Source organism: Vipera berus (assembly GCF_964194415.1).
Source record: "Vipera berus genome assembly, chromosome: 3".
NCBI classification, from domain to species: Eukaryota; Metazoa; Chordata; class Lepidosauria; order Squamata; family Viperidae; genus Vipera; species Vipera berus.
The window spans coordinates 124,569,513-124,591,277 of NC_138204.1; the positions used below are offsets into that span (position 1 = coordinate 124,569,513).

At 42.1% G+C, this 21,765-nt stretch overlaps 1 protein-coding gene across 1 annotated transcript; it reads right to left on the minus strand.

The window, feature by feature from the left end:
• Window positions 1-1,083: 1,083 nt before the first annotated feature.
• CCT5 (chaperonin containing TCP1 subunit 5) lies at window positions 1,084-21,168 on the minus strand. The gene is made up of 11 exons (XM_081322768.1): window positions 20,948-21,168; window positions 17,658-17,718; window positions 17,405-17,569; window positions 11,585-11,783; window positions 9,503-9,695; window positions 9,187-9,336; window positions 5,719-5,838; window positions 5,448-5,633; window positions 3,702-3,839; window positions 2,787-2,967; window positions 1,084-1,324 (listed from the first exon to the last, which is right to left on the minus strand). The coding sequence occupies exons 1-11, from the start codon at window positions 21,050-21,052 to the stop codon at window positions 1,197-1,199; spliced, it is 1,626 nt and encodes a 541-aa protein (XP_081178894.1). The 5' UTR covers window positions 21,053-21,168; the 3' UTR covers window positions 1,084-1,196.
• Between the last annotated feature and the right edge of the window lie 597 nt (window positions 21,169-21,765).

Sequence of the window (21,765 nt, forward strand, 5' to 3'; positions counted from 1 at the left end):
TGCTCTGGCATGTGAGTTTCTCCGCGCTGAACAGGTGAGCCGGCAAATCTGGAAGTTCAGCCGGCTGACGATCTTGCCCCCTGCCCCCCCCATTAGTGGCAAGCCCACAGGGGCTTGACACCTACACCAGGCAGCATGGCAACCCACACAGGCATGCCCTGGGCTGAGGAGGTTGCCATTATTTTTCCGTGTATAAGACACTTGTATAAGACGCACCTGATTTTTGAACAGGGTGTTTGCAGGAAAAAAAAGCGTCTTATACACGGAAAAATACTGTGTATTGGCTTCCGCCAACCCAATGCCTTCTACATCTGTTACTTCAACTCCAGAGTTTCTAATCTGCATTTCTTTGGATGAACTATATTTGTGAAAGGCTACAGTTCAAATCAATGTTTAAAAGCATACTGACAAAAGTCTAATATAATTAGGGCTAAATAACAAAGGTAAGTGAATCTCTCTCCCTCCATTCTGAGAAGCCAGGCTACCGCTATTAACTTAGATTCAGAGTTTATTATTCTATCAGGCAGCAACGAAAGTTGTGAATCTTGACTAAATTTCAGCAAAATTAAATGGACCAAAAGAACCGGCATTTATAAAATCCTACTGTACTCCAAAGCAGTACTTGCCAGAGTGCTCTGCTTTTCTGAATCCACTTAACTACTCTGATTACTGCAGCATTGCAACTATGCTAAGACTGTTTACAGCGGTTGCCAACTTTTTCTATACTCCGTATCTCTAGAACACTTCTGATATATTCTTCACCCATTACAAAAGTTCGAATTTTGTAATGGGTGAAAATTATGCACTTACACCATAATTTTGAAACTTCTAAATCCAAGTTTTCACACCTTCTGGAATATTGTCTCGCACCCCCAGTTGAGAACTCCTGGTTTAGTACATTCCCTGCTAAATCCCAAACTTCAGAAGAAATACAATTTATACAAGTCACATTAACTTCATAATAAAAGGAATTAGGGCTGCAAATAATGTATAAGTGAGGTTTATTCTTTCTACAGAAACTCCGTAGAACAGAAGGTTAAATACAGTATAACTTAAAAAAAATGCTCAATGATACTTCTGAAGGATTGAACTCTCATTAGTAATTTATTGATCCAATAACATCAAACAAAGCCAGCCTGTGGGAAAAATTCTGTTGATGTGACTACAAAATTTATAACTCTTTAGCTTTTACATGTTCATTCTTCAGTTTCACCAGGCTTGCGAATGTCATCTATCTTCAGAATCATTCTAACCATCTGAGTGGCAAGAGAGATCTGCTGCTTTTTGCCAATTAAAGTTTCTATAACATTTTGTTCCTTCATATCTGTCAAAAGAGAAAATTTAAATGCATTGAGTTCATTAAAAATGGCAATTACTTTATTCTAAAACAATGCAAAATAAAACAAAATATAACATTCAAATCCCATCTACCAGCTATTTACTTGTGGCTCTTATATTACATTTTTGCCATTATTTTCAAGCAGAGCTTAAAGAAATCATAGTCGATAAGCCACCATTTCTGTAAAATAATTACCGGTTGTCTTTGCCAGATGCAGTACTGACTCAATTTGCAGACCTCTGAAGCATTTATTAAACCAGTTATCAGTCTGAATTTATCCAAAGGCCAGTCTACATGACAGAGTACTTTCCCTGCTTATTACTGGTCCTAAAGGGATCTAACTAAACGGCTTTTTTATCTAATGGCAACAGTAAGACTATAGTTTATGTATCACAACATAAAGACACACAAGTAGTCCGGAACTTACAATCATTCGTTTGAAGTCACATCAGCACTCAAAAAAGTGACTTAGAACTGTTTTTCATACTTATGACCATTGGAACAGCCCCATGGTCACATGATCGAAACTCAGCACTTTGCAACCGGCATGTTATTTATGACACACTGTCCCAGGGTTGCGTGATCACCATTTGTAACCTTCCGACAAGCGAAGTCAACGGGGAAGCTATATTTCCTTAACAAAAATATGATTTGCCTAACAACTGTGACAAAAAAAGTGTAAAATGGGACAAAACTCACTTAACAAATGCCTTGCTTAGCAGCAGCAATTTTGGGCTCAATTGTAACCGTAAGTCAAGGACTACTTGTATATAAATTCATATTAAAGCTATTATGTTGATTGAGGCTTGTCATGGAAAAAACCCAATGAAAGAAACACAAGACAGCAACAAAAAAAAATAATTCTTACTTTTAAGATTCAGAGGTTTATTTTGCTAATAATTTGGAACATCGCAAGCCTAATAACACAACTTCACTTACATTAATAACCCATTGCAATGAGGTCCACTGACATAGCAATTCCAAAGGACAGCTATAGGCCAATGGCCCCGAACTGATCTTGAGCTATGACTTTTATGCCTTTATTCCAACGACCACCCATCATTGATAGTCATTATCTTGCAAAATCAGCTCCTTGTTCTTACTTGCTGACCAGCAGCTTCCACATACACCCGTGTACATCTGAAACCTTCATCCCTGTTACTTTCAGTTCCTCATTTCCCACGGTTACAATGCTCGTGTTCTAAATATACATATAAAACTATTTACTTTGCAATTTCATATCGTGCACATGGCAACAGCTTAGCAAATTACAAATAGTTCGTCTGTATTATGAAACTGCTTCAGTTAAAGCTTTTAAATCATCAACGTGGGGCCTATCTGATTTGATCCAGGCCTTATTTTACTCTATGGGTGGTGGGCTATATTTTCACCTCCCACAGGCTTAAATAAGGACAACGCCAACCCATCTAGAAAAGTTAGTTCTTACCATTTGTTCCTTTACGTAAGCAATCAATACCCAGAGCAGGGTTGTTTTCTTTCACCTGTCGAGCTCGTACTGCAGTCATTGTTTGAATGGGATTCATGCCACTATTCTCAGAAAGTGCAAATGGAATGACTTCTAAGGCATCAGCAAAAGCTCTCATGGCATACTGCTCCAGGGACGGGCACTAAGATCAAGTTAGCAGATTTAGAATAAACAATTAAAATCATAAACTATCAGTTGAAACATCTTGATGCATTATTGTCTGAAAAAGTAGAGATGCACCAGTTCTATGCTAGAATTATTCTCTTCAGCTTTAAACACTATTGTAATCCAAGACATTTATTTTGATTAAATTACCCAAGGTGGTTAATTTCATTCTGATGATCAACAGCAAACTGTATTGCTCTTAATAGACTATCCAAGGATAATTAATACTCCAAATCAAAGTACCCTATAAGTTTGTTTGTTTGTTGGCATTGCAGGGTTTATTTTTATCAATGGGTCGAAAGACATGGACATCTAGAGATTAAACACCATTTAAGAATTTCTTTTGAAAATTGTTACTAATAAATGATGCTTTAATAGGAAACATTTTTAATCATCTGAATGTTCTTTTTTTTCAGCCCAGGAAGCAATCCATTCCATCAACTTAGGAGCATGTAACTATTCCAACTACACATATGCTGATAGAAAAATGTTTATAGGTGCTCCCTCAAAAACATTAGGTGTAAGTAAAATTAAATCTGCAGCATAGTATTTCAGCCTCTGTAGTTTTATTTTATTTATTTATTTTAATCCCATTTATATCCCGCCCTTCTCCGAAGACTCAGGGCGGCTTACAATTTAAAGCACAAATCAATGTGCTTAGCAAGTTCCAGAACTGCAAATAAAAATATTTAATGTATAAAATGTTTTTACCTTATCTGCAGCTTCACTAACAGCCAGCGCACAAGAGATCTCAGAAGCACCTCCTCCATAAACAATACGGTTATCTCGAACAAGATTCCTGATTACACATAATGCATCATGAAGAGACCGTTTGGCTTCTTCAATTATCTTTGATTATAGGAAAAAAACACAAACATGTAAGAAAATGAAGTTCTTTACCTATTACTTTAGTCTCCTCTAGCTGCATATATCCTAATATCTTTTAAGCTAACGAACTTATTATTTATCTGAGCACTGTAATCCAAAAATCCAAACTAAACTCTGTGGAACTCGTAAATTCATAGAGAAATACAGGTAGTCCTCAACTTACAACCAACACGCAACTTCGTCAAATGAAGTTTGAAGTTACGACAGCACTGAAAAAAGTGACTTATGACTGATCCTTGCACTTATAATCATCATAGCATTCCTGCAGTGCCACGATCACTGTATCATTCACTTAAAGTCCACGGCAAAAAAAGTCATAAAATCAGGCATGACTCAATGACTGCGTTGCTTAGCTAAACTGCTTTGATTAAAGAAAAAAATATATAAGTACTTTTGTTTCTACTTGGAAACCACTTCTGGACTTTGTGCTTGAGGTGGGGAAAAATGAAAGTTTGATTTTGTGTTTTTACTGATTTTGTTTTATCTAGATTTGTTGCTATAAAAATGGCTAGTTTATACTATTATGTAAAAGTGAAACGTTGATATCTGATGTTACTGCTTTATTCTATTACACTAGAGCAGTTGTGTCAAACTCAATTTCATTGAGGGCCGCATCAGCATTGCGGTTGCCCTCAGGGAGCTGGGTGGGTGTGGCCTGGGTGGGCGTGGCCTACTGGGTGGGCATGGCTAAAGTGCGTATGGCCTACTGGGTGGGCATGGCCAGCTCTACATCATTTGCATCAAGGGTGCCTGTGGGGGCCTGGGCAGGAGTGGGACAGATCTGAGGGTCTCTGGCAGAAGGAGGGTCTCTGGGCCAGGGCCAGGGCCAAGGCAGTGGGGGCTGTTCCCTCACTGTTTCCAGGATGGCTTCGCGGGCCGCATGAAACCACTTCACGGGCCAGATCTGGCCCCCGGGCCTTGTGTCTGACATGTCTGCACTAGAGGGAGTTGGATGTCAACACCGTTTTTTCTTTTCTCCCTTCTTTTCTCCACTTTTCTTTTCCCCTTTCCTTCCCTTTTTTACTTACTATTTGCTTTTCCATTTTATATTATAAACTAATAAAAACTGTAAACCTCATCATTGACTGCATTGCTTTAGCGACCAAAGCTGCAGTCCCAATTGTGGTTTAAACTGAAGATTACCTATATTTCAGCAACGCATATAAACATTTTTCAAATTATTTCTGTCTAGATCAAAAGCAGAAAAATTTGATTTTCCCCTGCTCTCAAGCAATTATGTCTAAACCAAAATCCCTGTATCTCTAAGAGAAAGAGTATGGGAATACTGCTATACAGCTTAGATCCTTTTGCTAATGCGCAGCTGAAAAAACTTTCTGGCCAACATCTGTTCTTTTCTTTATTTGTCCTGAGGGACAAAATTTGTCTTATTTTTTAAAGGTATGTATAAAGCATATCCATGTTAAAAGAGTAGCAAAATATGTAAAATAAATGCAATCCTTTTGAGAATTTTGCATTTATTAATAATTAACCGTCTGAAAGACAGCCTGTTATTTAGTATAATCCAGCCCTGAAATAGTGCCCCTCCATGAACTTTACTTTTGAATTTACCATTTTATTTCCACCTCTAATGAAGATCGTCACTGCTCTGGAATTCTGGCATTGTTCAATCACAAGCATTTTGTCTTTTGTTGTTCCAAATGAGATTTCTCTGACTATGCCAGCAAATCCTAATTTTTCAGGTGTCAGCTCACAGAAACGAGGAACAATGCGTCCTCCAGTTGCAATGGCAATCAACTGAAGAAAAAAAGAAAAAAGACAGACTCGTAAGAACAACATCTTAAATGTAAGAAACACAAGTAATAAACACTTTAACACTTACTTCTATTTCTGGGCCACCAACCCAACGAACAGCAGGCAATTCATTCTGGAGTAATAAGTGATTGGCCTCATCATCAAATCCCCACTGGCAGATAGCTAGGTTTGCACCAGTATCTTTGATCTAAAAATACAAGTATTCCTTTTACTTCTATTTTAACTTCTTCCTTTTAAAATATTAGCAGTGCACATATAGTAAACAATAGCTTTAATTTAAAATCAACAAAGCTACTCCCAGATCAAAACCATTACAGTGGTTATCATATATCATATTATTATCATATAGTAGTAGGGAAATCTTGGCTATTTCCCACAAAATGGCATCAGCCACCTGACTTTCCCCCCCCTCACATTATGAATTCCCCCAAAGCCACTGTATTTCCCCATAAAAATGAAATTAAACAGGCATGGTAACAAATATTCCAATATATTTATGCTAACTAGTAACGTCTCCCACAGTAGTTATTTTGGAAATGGAAATCCCCTTCCTTTCCATGCAACTGCCCCCGACCTTCGCTCATTTCGCCGGGACCTGAAAACTTGGCTCTTCGATCTGTTTGGTCCAGACTGTGGGGTTGTTAATTTAACTGGGTTTTAGATTTACTCTTGGGGCTTGAATTTAATTTAATTGTTTTATTTGTTTTTAATTTTTTGTATTCATGGTTTTAACTGCCCTGTAAACCGCCCTGAGTCCTACGGGAATAGGGCGGTATACAAATCCAATAAAATAAATAAATAACCATTTTGCCAGAAAAGGTGGATGTTCCTTAATTGGCTAGCGATACTAAAATTAAATTTTAAAATAAAAATGTTTCAACAAAAAGTACAAAAGGAATATGAGCCAAGAAATAAGCCAAGGAGTTAGATGCATATGATAAGCAAAATAGCATACAGAAGCTTCTTTCCCATCAGAAGTAAGCAAATATATCAAATTTTATATTTTACATCGATCACAGTGCCTTGCTTTCATTCAAACACACATAAAAGAGACATCAAGATATAAAATATTTTAATATAAAATACAGTGAGGGGAAAAATTGATCCCCTTTTGATTTTATACGTTTGCCCACTGACAAAGAAATGATCAGCCTATAATTTTAATGGTACGTTAGAAAGAATAACAAACAAAAAAATCCAGAAACATGCATTTCAAAAAAGTTATAAATTGATTTGTATTTTAATGAGTGAAATAAGTATTTGATCCCCTATCAATCAGCAAGATTTCTGGCTCCCAGGTGTCTTTTATACAGGTAACGAGCTGACATTAGAAGCACCTTCTTAAAGGGAGTGCTCCTAATCTCAACTTACCTGTATAAAAGACACCTGTCCACAAAAGCAATCAATCAGATTCCAAACCCTCCACAATGGCCAAGACCAAAGACCTGTCCAAGGATGTCAGGGACAAGATTGTAGACCTACACAAGGCTGGAATGGGCTACAAGACTATCGCCAAGCAGCTTGGTGAGAAGGTGACAACAGTTGGCACGATTATTCACAAATAGAAGAAACACAAAATAACTGTCAATCTCACTCAGTCTAGGGCAGGGCTTTTCAACCAGCGGTATGGGTACCAGCTGTGGTACACTGGCACCTGGCAGGTGGTACCAGACCATCCTAGAGAAGTGGTAGTGGGGGAGAGGAATGAGCTGAACCAGTGGCAGCAGCGCACAAGCCTGAGTGAGAGAGGGCTGCAGCTGCAGGACTGTCAGGGCTGAGCGGAAGCACCAGGGTCAGCGCCAGGCTCCAGCTGGAGCTCGGCGCTGATCCCGGCGCTTCTGCTGAGCTCAGAAGCGCTGATCAGCTGGAATGTTGCAGCATCTCCAGGGTCTTGTGGTTTATATTCAGATGCTTGGCAACTGATTCATATTTATGACGGTCACAGTGTCCCAGTCATGTGAAGTGACCAAAATCTGCTGCAACCACCCAGCAGACGGGGGGAATAAAAACCAAACACCTCCCACCCTACCCCCGCTGCCAATCTCAACAGAAATGCTCACAAGAATGAAAACCTCGGACAGGAGGAAAAGCACTACCGGGCGGGCAGGCAGATGTCTTGCTCGGCTGTGACTTGGGGGGCACTTTTTTCAGTGCCATTGTAACTTCGAACTAAGTGAACTGTTGTAAGTTGAGGACTACCTGTACTTCATCACTTTTTTCCTTTTTTTTGGTCATCAAGTTTTTGACACCTTGCTAGGCGACTGGTTGTACTCAGATGTTGCCATATCCTAAAAGCGGTACAATGGGTGAAAAGGTTGAAAAGCCCTGGTCTAGGGCTCCATGCAAGATCTCACCTCGTGGAGTTTCAATGATCATGAGAATGGTGAGGAATCAGCCCAGAACTACACGGGAGGATCTTGTCAATGATCTCAAGGCAGCTGGGATCATAGTCACCAAGAAAACAATTGGTAACATACTATGCTGTGAAGGACTGAAATCCTGCAGCACCCACAAGGTCCCCCTGCTCAAGAAAGCACAAGTACAGGCCCTCTGAATTTTGCCAATGAACATCTGAATGATTCAGAGGAGAACTGGGTGAAAGTATTGTGGTCAGATGAGACCAACATCAAGCTCTTTAGCATCAACTCAATTTGCCATGTTTGGAGGAGGAATGCTGCCTGTGACCCCCAAGAACACCATCCCCACTGTCAAACATGGAAGGTGGAAATGTTATGCTTTGGGGGTGTTTTTCTGCTAAGGAGACAGGACAACTTCATCACATCAAAGGGACGATGGGCGGGTCCATGTACCATCAAATTTTGGGTGAGAACCTCCTTCCCTCAGCCAGGGCATTGAAAAAGGATCGTAGATAGGTATTCCAGCATGACAATGACCCAAAACACACGGCCAAGGCAACAAAGGAGTGGCTCAAGAAAAAACACATTAAGGTCCTGGAGTGGCCTAGCCAGTCTCCAGACCTTAATCCCATAGAAATTCTGTGGAGGGAGCTAAACATTCGAGCTGCCAAAGGTCAGCCTCGAAACCTTAATGACTTGGAGAGGATCTGCAAAGAGGAGTGGGACAAAATCCCTCCCGAGATGTGTGCAAACCTGTTGGCCAAGTACAAGAACCATCTGTGGTTGCCAACAAGGATTTTGCCACCAAGTCATGTTTTGTGAAGGGGTCAAATACTTATTTCACTCATTAAAATGCAAATCAATTTATAACTTTTTTGAAATGCGTTTTTCTGGATGTTTTTGTTGTTATTCTGTCTCTTACTGTTAAAATAAACCTACCATTAAAATTATAGACTGATCATTTCTTTGTCAGTGGGCTAACGTACAAAATCAGCAGGGGACCAAATAATTTCCCCCCTCACTGTAGATAATAAACAAAATAAGAATGGAAATAATTTCACATTTAGTAAGTAATCACAACTGTATTACTACTCAATTATCATTAACATTAACATAAAGTAGATATTTAAAACAAAATTTTTATAAAACATCTGTTATTGTCAAATGCATCTTCTAACCTGTTTCACCATCTCATCAAATTTTTCTTTTTCATACTGCTGCAATGCCTTGAAGTCTTCTACACAGGTAACATCAAGCTTATGTTTAGTTTTTGGTTTAGGAGGTTCAAATGGACAGGTCAGTATTGCAATTTTAGCATCTTTAACTTCCTGAAGAAAGAAGGGTAGCATTTTAAGAGGCAGTTAACTGATTTCTGTATCTAATAAAATTAATTATTCTCTAATTATAAAGGAGATAAGGTAATAAAATAGCAATGGGAAAATTTATTTACTTTATGTACAAAAAAAATGTATCACCAACAAAAAGATTACTCACTTTAGGCATCTGTGGGTGGCTGAAGTCTTTATCCACAACAACCCCTTTTATCAGCTGAGTGTCCTCCAACCTACCACCAACTTTGCCTTGGACCTTTATCAGCTCGAAATCAACATCTCTACGTTCCATATCTGCCACTGTTAATACTGCATTAACAGCTATTTCTGCCATTTGTCTATGGCAACGATTAATTCTAAATACAAAAGAAAGAATTGATGCAGCTTTTTCAGATACTAAAACAAAAGCAAAAACTTTTTTATAGAACAAAATGATTTACCAAGATGTAGAATATATAGTATACAAGATATACTGTAGAACAATGCTGAAGCAAATTGGTAGTTGACATAAGATTAAATTATGTTATTCTATATCTTCTTTTAAAATGCACTTAACTTTGCCACTTTGAAAAAAACCAAACCATTCAGCACTTAGACAGTACGTTATACATGGAAAGCATAATCATCTGATTCTCTCAGTTGTTCACTACCATTAACTCAGGTGACACAGTAATATGCATACATGAATATTTACCAAATTTGTAAGGCCATTTAACTCCATGGCAGCTGTGAGTGGTGTTCATATTAAAAACAAGACCGAAACAAACATGCAAGCAAGAAAAAATTATGAACATCCAAAAAAGAATAAAGCAAACATCTTCTCTGATATAATACCGTTCTCTAAAGGGGCCTACCACTATATGATTTGGGGGGGGATCAGGTTTAAGGCTTGTTTAAATAGGAAAGGGCAATACAAATTTTTGAGGCAAGTTTTTTCAAAGAGGATCTTTGACAGAAAATTTCCAGAGTTCCATTAGTTGACACAATTTGTTTGGACCAAGGCCTATGAACTCTGTAGGATAAAACAGGACAGCAGAAAACAGTTTATTAGATAGGTAGCCCCTATAACATGAAAACCTTTATAGAAGGCACTAAGAATGTTAATGGAAAGAACACAAATGCTGAATCCAAAAATGGGGTACAGTATTTCAATATGTGTAGCAGGTTGCATGCTATTCAGACATTTATACTGATAACAAAGATGGACCCTTTTCTAATGGGGAACCCCCCCAAACTCTGGTAGCAGTATCAAAATTAAAAAAAAACTTTATCCTGAAATTTAGATTCAGGCAGTTGCCTTTCTGCAGAATGAGACACGTGTCTGTATACATTCCAGAGGATCTGGCAGATTCTTGGTTACAGGGGTTGAGAAGTCTGCTAAAATTCTGATTAGTCCAAACCAGGCATGTCAAACTGCCGGGCCACGGGCCGGATGCATCATACTGAAACCATGCCCACATCGTTGCGATGTTCCGCACGATGTCACGTGACATCGTGAGTTTGACATGCCTGGACTAAGCTATCTCATCTGCTTAGGAGAGCTTACCCAGACCACTAATATACAACACATTCTGTGTTAAAAATTCCTAATCAAAAACCCCCTCACTTGGCAGTTGGCATGGTGGTTCCTACAAAGTATAGCTTCTCAGCAGTTATGCCCTTTTTAAATCCTTCCTTATAGCTTTTTTCCTGGGTATTTCTTTTCATTTTACAATTTTGTTTCTTGTTTATTACTGGATTTTATTGGTAGGATAATATTTGTATTGAATATAACTGCTTTTATATTTAATTACGCTGGTATTTTAGATGCAATACTTTACATTTTGAATTTAATATACAGTGTATATTTTATCGTCTTTACATGTACTTGGGCGGGGGGCTGACACTGAGCTTGTCAGCTGGAAAGCTGACAGCCTGGGTTTAAACCCAAGCGCTGGGCAACAGGGTGAACTCTCATTCCTGCCCCAGCTCCTGCCCACCTAGCAGTTTGAAAGCATGCAAATGCGACTTGATTAATAGGTATCACTTCGGTGGGAAGAAAACAGCGTATCGTGCACCTCAGCATATAATCATGTTGGCCACATTACCTTCAGATAATATTGGCTCCCTCAGCCAAGAAACGGAGATGAGCATTGCCTCCTAGAGTTATATACGACTAGGACTGTATACCTTTTACATATACTTCGAAACAATAAGCAATATGAATTCTCTCATACACAAACTTAGTTCTTTGAAAAATACTTACATTTTTGAGCCTAAAGTTGTCTTTGCTGTCTGAATAAGAGGCTCGGTGTTCTCAGGATCAACAAGAAAGCTGTCGCTGATCTTATCTAAATTTTCAATGGCAATACGAGCAGCTTGTTCATAACCATCTGCAATTCGCATTGGATGAATACCACGATCGAGCAAGTGCTCTGCTTGTTCCAATAGCGCACCTGCCAGAACTACAGAAAATTATGTATTAAAATATTGTACTTTTTGCTATAAGAAAATATGAAACAATTACTTAATGGGAATTTATCATATACTTGCTGACAGGTTCTGATAAATATCTAGAATTCTTTTGTAAGCAAACAAAAGCTAAATGACCTGAGACTTCTGGTTTGCCAGCCGCCATGGACGGTTGGGAGACTTGCTCTCTCTCCTGTCTAGTTTTGCATCACTGGGGGGCCCTGAAAAGGGCCGAAAGTCGCCCCAAAGAAGCGACCAGCAAGGAAGGGCATTTACTGGATCGCGGGAGAGCCGCAACTCTCCCGTTAGACCTGGGAAATCCTCCAAACCGGCACACAAAAGTACCGGCCATTATGGCTTGTCCTTAGGCTGCGAACAGCTGAAGTCACATTTTCCACCAGGCAACTCTTAAAGCAGCGCAGAAGAGACTGGGTGAGATCTACCTCTTTTACACCCTAATTATTTTCTGTACCTCCTTAAGCTGCTAAGCATTTCTCCCCCTGTGGTGAGGGAAGGGGGATTTTAGCCCTCCCTCCAGAAAGAGTGGCGACTAACTACCCAGGGGTGTTTAAAAAGTTGAAAAAGAAACTAAATCCCAATTGGAATTTTATTTCTCAAAGCCTGTGGACTGACAGACATTTTACTTTTTATTTTTCATTATCTACTTCTATTGAAAAACTGTTTTTTCTTATAAAAAAGAAGAAAAACTGAAAAGATTAAAATAACTTTGGGACTCAAAGGAAACTTTAAAAGGTAGAGGAGACACCGTGTGGTCAAATTTGGTATTTTAATCTGTTATTCTCTAGGGACGTGGTGGCAAATCTATGGCACGCGGGCCACAGGTGGCACACAGAGCTCTGTCTGTCGGCACGCACGCTGCCGCCCCAGTCCTAGGTCTTAATCTGGGTTTTATAAAACCTTTTTGCTTTAGGTCTCCACTGCCGTGTGCAAAAAAAAAAAAAAAGGTTCAACCAATCAATTTCAACTTCTCGCGGGGAAAAAAAAGATCTCGCAAAGTTGGAATTGATTGATTGAACTTTTTAGTCCCACCGTCTGCTGTTACCACCGTAGCCACACCCACCCAACGGGCCATGGCCACCCAACTGACCATGCCCACCCAGCACCCAATGATACATAAGTGGGTTTTGGCTTTCAGTTTGGGCACTTGGTCTCTAAAAAGTCGCCATCACTGCTCTAGGGGCCTGGCTGACTGCCCAGGGAAATAGATAAGACATATAACCTTGAAAATTTTGAAACAACAGCTGTGAAAAGCTCTGTGTTCCTTACTCAGAATTTTTTTTTCTTTATTTTGGATTTCCTGAGTGTAAATCCATTAGTCTAAAATACTAATATGGAAGACCAGGAACAAAATTTCCTTATGGATGAAGATCAACAAATTCTCTCTATGTTGAAAACAATAATTCAAACTCTTATCACAGCCAATGAAAAACTAAGAGGCTATGGGAAGAAACAAGAAGACAGCCCAGATACGAAAGCCCAAACTTTGACCACAACTAAAGAATCATCTATACAAAATACAATAGAAAAAATGAAACATTTAAATACCACAACAGAAGAATCAACTATTCAACAAATATTGACATTTGAAAATCCAGAAAAGACACCGACAACTTGGAAAAAGGAAAAGGTTTCCTATACAAATCAGGAGTTAGAGGATCTAGAAAAAGAACAGTTGGATTAGAAGATAAACAATTCAGAACAACCATGTTGATGGTGACATATATATGACATTACAAGGATGACCCAAAAACAAGGACATGGAAGACGATTTGACAAAGGAAAAAAGCTAGAATAAGACTGAAGAATGGAGTTTTGATCATCTTATCGAAATCTAAAACAGAATATACTTAAATAGATAAGATGTGCATGTTGAATACAAGACATTGTTATGAACTGAGATAAAGAAAAGTTTTTGGTCATTAAAACTTAGCAGTATAAATACTAATAGCTAAATTTGAATATTGATTTGTGCATAAAGGTCATGTAAAGGTGAATAGGATGTAGACAAGCTAAAAAACTATTGATGAAAGTAATAAACAGGTCTATATGGAATGTCAAAAACAAAAACATATTAGTTTAAGCAAGAGATAGCAGATACAAAGAGGAAGAGAGAGGAAGTATTACTACTTAAAAAATCAAAAACTAGCAAAAAGGAAAGATGTTGTATTGTATTCTTAATTTGTTGACATAGAGGGTGAGAAGTTAAATAGACAAGATGTATATTTTGAACATTAGATTGATTTTGTGAGGAATGGTGATAGATGAATTGGGAGTATATTAAAATTCTTGGGAATGATAAATATCAAACGTTAAATCTAAATGTTAGTGGAAATTAAAACTGGAAAAATCTATTAGGTCATTGATTGTCTAAAAGATTGTATGTTAAAACAACTAGAATATATGTAAACTAAAACTATTGATATCTGTAAGAAAGTTATTTTCCATGTGATTGATAGGATAAAACTTGTTTTGAAATTTACAAATAGACAGTATATATGAAGGGAAAAGAGAGAGGAAATGTTTATGGTAGCAATTTGAAATCTGTACTAATGATGTCTGTATGTAATTGAATTACTACTACTCAGCCACCACATTGCTTTTCAAATATGTGAATGTAATATTAGAAAATCAATAAAATTTGTAAAAAAACAAAACAAAATGACCCAAGTTACCCAACATGCAGTAGAAATAACCTTAGGTTTGAAAATAAAGTACCCCGTATATACTTGAGTATAAGCCGACTCGAGTATAAGCCGAGACCCCCAATTTTACCCCAAAAAACTGGAAAAAGTTATTGACTCGAGTATAAGGCGAGGCTGGGAAATGCAGCAGCTGGAGGCTGGATCCCCCGAAAGACGTCTCTGCTGAGATGAGAGAACGGGGTGGCAAGGCGCCGAGAGAATGGGGCGGTGGAGTGCTCCGCCGAGAGAATGGGGCGGCTTGCTGTTCTCTCGGTGCAGCACGGCAGAGGCTGGATCTTGCGAAAGAAGTCTCCACTGAGCGAGAGAATGAGGCGTCTCAGCGCCCATTTTCTCGGCGAAGACTTCTTTCGGGGGATGCAGCTTCTGCCGCCCCTTTCTCTCAGCTGCCCAGTGGAACAGCTTGCCACCAGAAATCAAGAGTGCTCCATCACTGGAGGTTTTTAAGAAGAGACTGGACATTCACCTGTCTGAGATGGTATCGGTCAGTGGTGGCGAAACTTTTAGAGACCGAGTGCCCAAACCGCAAGCCAAAACCCACTTGTTTATCACAAAGTGCCAAGGCAGCATCGGCATTCTGGTGCCCTCGGGGGAGGGGACAGGGAGGCGCCTCTGAGTGCCGCCTCTGGCACGAAAAAAAAGGGGGAGCAAAAAATGGGCCACCGTACCGCAAGGCACAAAAACGCCAACCGCCACGCCGCAGGGTGCAGATACAAGGCACCGCACCACGTGAGAACGGGGCTGGGCTAGTGAGTATCACGCAGGCACTAGCCCCGCCCCCTTTGCAGCATGTGCCTGCTCGTGGCCCCGTGCGCGCATGCACGCATGTAAAATGCTTCCCCCTCCCTTTTCTTCCAGTCCACCAACCGACAAAGACCTGCTGCTGGCAGCGGTGGTGGCGCACGTGCCAACAGAGAGGGCTCTGAGTGCCACCTCTGGCAGGCGTGCCATAGGTTCACCACCACTGGTATAGGTCCTCCTGCTTGAGCAAGGGGCTGGACTAGAAGACCTCCAAGGTCCCTTCCAGCTCTATTCTATTCTATTCTATTCTATTCTATTCTATTCTATTCTATTCTATTCTATTCTATTCTATTCCATTCACTTTCTATATTTCTATTCTATTCTATTCTATTCTATTCTATTCTATTCTATTCTATTCTATTCACTTTCTATATTTCTATTCTATTCTATTCTTATTACCACTCTCTATTCTATTCTATTCTATTCTATTCTATTCTATTCTATTCTATTCACTTTCTATATTTCTATCCTATTCTATTCTATTCCATTCACTTTCTATATTTCTATTCTATTCTATTCTATTCTATTCACTTTCTATATTTCTATTCTATTCTATTCTGTTCTGTTCTACGTTCTGTTCCATTCCATTCCATATTTTCTATTCCATTCTGTTCCACTGTCAGAGCCCATCGGAGGCAACCCAGTCAGCCCAAACAGGAGTTACACTAAGGCTACGCAGCCTCTCCTCTCAACCTGAACCCCTCCTTACCTTTCCTTTTATCTGCATCCTATTTTTAACTGCCGGCTCTGCCCTGCCCTATTTTGTCCTTGAGCACTCGTGAGCTCATCAAGAACAGAAGGTAACCGTGGGGGGAAAGGCAGGGCAAGATCTGCAAGATCCCCATTTGCATTTGACTTTGCCATCCCATCTGGTTCGAGATAACACACCACACACACACACACACACACACACACACACACAGAGAGAGAGAGAGAGAGAGAGAGAGAGAGAGAGAGAGAGAGAGAGAGAGAGAGACGCACACCTCAGCAAAAAAAAAAGAAAGAAAAAGAAGTAGTAGAAGAGGCAGAGAGCCCCTGTGGGTAGGAGTGAGGATGGGGAGAAACAGCAAGAAGACCGGATGGGGTGGGGTGGGTTAATCACTAAACCTTCCAGTGTATAACCAAAGCAGCTTTTGCATTTGTCAAGCTCTGCTAGCAGGGCACTGGACGGGCCTGGCGGAGCTGCTGAAGGTGAACGGGAGAAGGTGAGTCTTCGCCGAGAAAATCTCAGCGCCCATTTTCTCAGCGAAGACTTCTTTCGGGGGATGCAGCTTGCCGCCCCTTTCTCTCAGCTGCCCAGCTGAGAGAAGGGGGTGACAGAGGCTGGATCCCCCGAAACAAGTCTCCGCTGAGACGAGAGAACAAGGCGTTGGAGCGCTCCGCGAAGTATGGGGCGGGGAAGCTTGCCGCCCATTCTCTCAGCGATGAAGACTTCTTTCGGGGGATCCAGCCTCTGTCGCCCCCTTCTCTCAGCTGCCCAGCTGAGAGAAGGGGGTGACAGAGGCTGGATCCCCCGAAACAAGTCTCCGCTGAGACGAGAGAACAAGGCGTTGGAGCGCTCCGCAAAGTATGGGGCGGGGAAGCTTGCCGCCCATTCTCTCAGCGACGAAGACTTCTTTCGGGGGATCCAGCCTCTGTCGCCCCCTTCTCTCAGCTGCCCAGCTGAGAGAAGGGGGTGACAGAGGCTGGATCCCCCGAAAGAAGTCTTCGCCGAGAAAATGGGTGGCAAGCTTCCACCGCCCCATTCTCTCAGCGGAGGCTTGCAGAGGTGGCGGCGGAGCTGCGCGCGCAGTTCTCCAAACCGCCGCAGCCCGTTTGGAGAGCTGCTGCCTTCGTCCATGTTTGATGAAAGCAGCAGCTCCCCAAACTGGGGGGTGGAAGTTCTTTTTTTTTGCTCACTGGAGTATAAGCCGAAGTGGATTTTTCAGCCCAAAAAGTGGGCTGAAAAATTCGGCTTATACTCAAGTATATACGGTATCTATATTATGTAGTGTTATGAAAATGAAAGTCCAAATTGCTAGTCATTGCACAGAAAGTAATGCTATTCAATTAAGATTAAGTAAAATTCTGATAACAAAACAAACAAATCTTACCAACGACACCTGTTGTTCCATCCCCAATCTCATCATCTTGCGATTTTGCCAATTCAACCATAAGTTTAGCAATCTGATGCTCTACATCCATCATATTCAAAATAGTAGCACCATCATTTGTTACTGTCACCTCACCATCTTTGTCAACCATCATCTTATCCAGGCCTATAATAAGCATGTAAACAACAATATAATTAAAAAGCCTTACAACGTAAAAAGCTTAAAAGTATACAGCATAAATCATTTTGCTTACCATTGGGGCCAAGTGATGTTTTAAGTGTATTGGCTACTGCCTTGCCTGCCATTATATGAGACTATAAGAGAAAAAAATAGAAATTCAGCAGTTTCAAATACTAAAAACACTACATCTTTTGCACATGCACACATATACAAATCCAAACATTTTCAAGGCAGTCCTGCAAAATATGTGCCTATTTAAATGTTTTCATAAGTGCTTTCTTCTTGCATGCTGTTAATCTCATCTGAATGATGTTCACAGCAATAATACTGTTTGGCTAGTGACGGGTCCATATCTTCTAGTATATGTTATTACATAAATGTTATTATCGGGAACAAAACAGAATTTTATGGTGCCAGAAACATCTAAAGGTGGTGAGACCCCTCCTTAAGAAGCCTGCCCTGGACCCAGCTGTATTAAACAACTTTCGTCCGGTCTCCAACCTTCGCTTTCTCACGAAGGTTGTTGAGAGCGTGGTGGCGCATCAGCTCCCTTTGTTCCTGGAGGAAGCTGATTATCTGGACCCGTACCAATCGGGTTTCAGGCCCGGGTACAGCACGGAGACGGCGTTGGTCGCGCTGGTGAATGATCTCTGGCGGGCTCGGGACAGGGGTTGTTCCTCTGTCCTAGTCCTGTTAGACCTCTCAGCGGCTTTTGATACCATTGACCATGGTATCTTGCTGCGGTGTCTCAGGGGGTTGGGAGTGGAAGGCACTGTATTTCAGTGGTTCTCCTCCTACCTTCTGGGACGTTCGCAGTCGGTGTTGGCAGGGGGGGGCAGAGGTCGACCTTGAGGCCTCTTGTTTGTGGAGTTCCTCAGGGGTCGGTCCTCTCGCCTCTCCTGTTCAACATCTATATGAAGCCTCTGGGTGAGATCATTCGTGGTTTTGGAGTTGGGTATCATCAGTATGCTGATGATACCCAGCTTTTCATTTCAACCCCAAACCACCTCAGTGATGCCCTCGACGGTGATGTCCCGTTGTCTGGAGGCGGTCCGGGTCTGGATGGGGAGGAACAGGCTTCGGCTCAACCCTGACAAGACTGAGTGGCTGTGCGTGCCGGCATCTCGGGAAATTCAGATTATTCCACCTCTTACTATGGGGGGTGAGCTATTACCCCCCGTAGATAGGGCTCGCAACTTGGGGGTCCTCCTAGATTCACAGCTCTCCTTAGATCATATAGGAGCTGTGACTAGGGGGGCCTTCGCCCAGATTCGCCTAGTGCGCCAGTTGTGGCCCTATCTGGACCGGGATGCCTTGCGTACAGTCACTCATGCGCTCGTGACCTCTCGTTTAGACTACTGCAATGCTCTCTACATGGGGCTGCCCTTGAGGACCACTCGGAGGCTTCAGCTGGTGCACAATGCAGCCGCGCGAGTTGTGTTGGAGGTCTCCTGATACTCCCATGTTACACCTCTGCTCCGTGAGCTGCATTGGCTTCCGGTTGCCCTCCGGTGAGATTCAAGGTGCTGGTGATGACCTATAAAGCCCTACATGGCATGGGTCCAGATTACCTACGGCAACACCTGCTGCCGGCGTCAACCTCCCTCCGTCCAGTGCGCTCCCACAGAGAGGGCCTCCTCAGGGTGCCACCGATCAGAGAATGTCGACTGGTGACCCCCAGGGGGAGGGCGTTCTCTGTGGGCACGCCAGACCTGTGGAACCGCTTACCGGTTGAGCTCCGGATGGCCCCTGACCTTCGCTCCTTCCGACGTGATCTAAAAACTTATTTATTTGAACAAGCCGGCCTGGTCTGATGGGTTTGGGGTCTGGGGTTTTAATATGGATTTTAACTAATGTATTATATCGGGCATAATTATTTAATGTTTTTTAACTTTTGTATTTCGTATTTTGATATTTTGTATTTCGTATTTTGATATTTATTGGAGAAGGGCAGTATAAAAAATTAATAATAAATAAATAAAAGTCACAATACAGAATTTGCTCTCCCAGAAAAATATCAAAACTTAACGGGCCATTCCAGCTATGCAGACTATTAAAAAAGAAGATGGATTTAAAGATGCTAGAGGTACTTAAGATGATCCTTGACAATCCTTTTTCAAGTATCTTATCACTGTCAGGCCTCTTTCCCCGTGACCAAGTTAAAGTGTTACGCACCCATCCTTAAGCTTACCAAAAAATATGTCATTATAGCTAATTACGTCTGCTAATCCCGATCCCGTTACACTGAAGATGCCAATGAGGAGTTGTGAGGGAAAATTCAGGAAAGAAATTCGTGTCCCCACCCCAATCTTTTTTCCCCTCCCCCAAATGTCAGAAGGCAAAGGAAAAGGCGACACCGATCGCTTTGCTCACGGTGCTGAGGAGGATATACCGGTAGGTTTTGACACACGGGGGTTATGGTGTTTGTCAAAATTTGGCATCCAGACAGTTGGGCTGCAGAAATGGGGGTGGGTGGGCGGGGGGAGAGGCTGTTCAGCAAACAGGAGGGATGAGTTGCCGAGCTTGCAGCTGATCCACAAGTCGGCGGCGGAGGCTAAGCTGCAAAGACGTGACTCTGCTCTTTTCTACCACCGTCTCTCTGCCCTGGCATCTTGACTTCCAGGCTGCAAGGTTGCCATAAGCAACCAGTTCGTTACCTGACGTTTTATTTTTTTATTTTTTATTTATTTTAATCCCATTTATATCCCGCCCTTCTCCGAAGACTCAGGGCGGCTTACAATTTAAGCACAAACCAATGCGCTTAGCAATAGCCTTCATTCTATGTATATGCCTGCTTATTAGGGCTTTCATACACCCCCCAAGCGGCATTATTACAAAGTCAGCTTAATTGCCCCCAACAATCTGGGTCCTCATTTTACCTACCTCGGAAGGATGGAAGGCTGAGTCAACCTTGAGCCTGGTGGGATGCGAACCTGCACTAATTGCAGGCAGCTGGTGTTACTTCAGGAGGCATTAGCCCACTGCTCCACCAAGGAAACCCAACCGGTACGAATTTATAAACACAATCCTGCTAACGATAACTCCCGCCGCACACGGCCGGAAACGCTGCTGCTGCTGCTGCTCCTTTTCCCTCGTTCCGACAGAAATTCCGCTCCCCCCTCCCTCACACCCCGCCCACGCCTCCCAGGCCTCAAACAGCGTGTCCGGGAGGGAACGTATTTTTACCGACACAGCCGTCTTCTGAGGCCAACTCAAGCCGAGAGCGAGGGGGAAGGGTCCCGCCCCGGCGACCCAACTCCACACCTCTGAACCTGAAATGGCCCCTTTCAGGAGCAGTACCGGTGAGGCCCGTAGAAGGCAGAGGGGCCCGTTGCCCGATCCGTTTCCCGCCGCGATCGTTACCTTGAGGGCCTCCAAGCCCGTAGTGCGGGTCTTCCGCTCCTGGTCCTTGAGGATGAGGAACGGCCGCCCGTATTCGTCAAAAGCTAAAGTCCCCATGGCCGACATAGCGATGGTCGATCCTCCCGAAGGAAGAGACGCACGAGGCCACAATTAACTGCCCAGAAAGAAAGAGAACCACCCTGGCCCGGCCCGCCTGACGCAAGGTCTTCCCTTCTCGCGAGATTCACTCACGGACAAGGGAAACGCATGCGCACTTTGCTTCTAGACTGTGGAATCCACTACATTCTAGAAACATCCGGGTGGGGCTGGTATATGCGAGCGCGCAAGCGCATTAAAAGCATCGCCCCCCCCCCTTCGGACCATAGAGCTAGGAAACGCGCACACGCTGCGTTCATTCATTGGATTAAAGCAGAGGTCTTCAAACTTGGCCCTTTTATGATTTGTGGACTTCAACTCCCAGAATTCCTTAGTCAGCATGGCTGGCTGAGGAATTCTGGGAGTTGAAGTCCACTTGTCATAAAAGGGCCAAGTCTGAAGACCTTTGGATTAAAGCAACGATCCCATTAACAAACTCGAGCGGCTTCAGCTACATCTCCCATTAAGACAGTGTTTCTCCGCCTCAGCAACTTTTAGATGAGTGGACTTCAATTCCCAGAATACCCCAGCTTCTGAAGTCCACACATCTAAACGTTGAGAAACACTGCCGGTCATGGCTCTATAGGTGCTAATGCGGACTCCTTTCCGAGACACTGTCTTCGCAGTTCAAGCCTGTGGGCAATCTTTCAGCAAAACGCTATGCGTGCCTAGTCTATGGATAT

Excerpts from the sequence above, each read along its gene's own strand:
- CCT5 (XM_081322768.1), bottom strand. The coding sequence starts at position 21,052 with ATGTCGGCCATGGGGACTTTAGCTTTTGACGAATACGGGCGGCCGTTC. Across the intron at positions 17,570-17,657 it reads AACATCACTTGGCCCCAATG|GCCTGGATAAGATGATGGTT; the intron begins GTAAGCAAAATG and ends TGCTTATTATAG. Across the intron at positions 11,784-17,404 it reads TGGAACAACAGGTGTCGTTG|TTCTGGCAGGTGCGCTATTG; the intron begins GTAAGATTTGTT and ends AATTTTCTGTAG.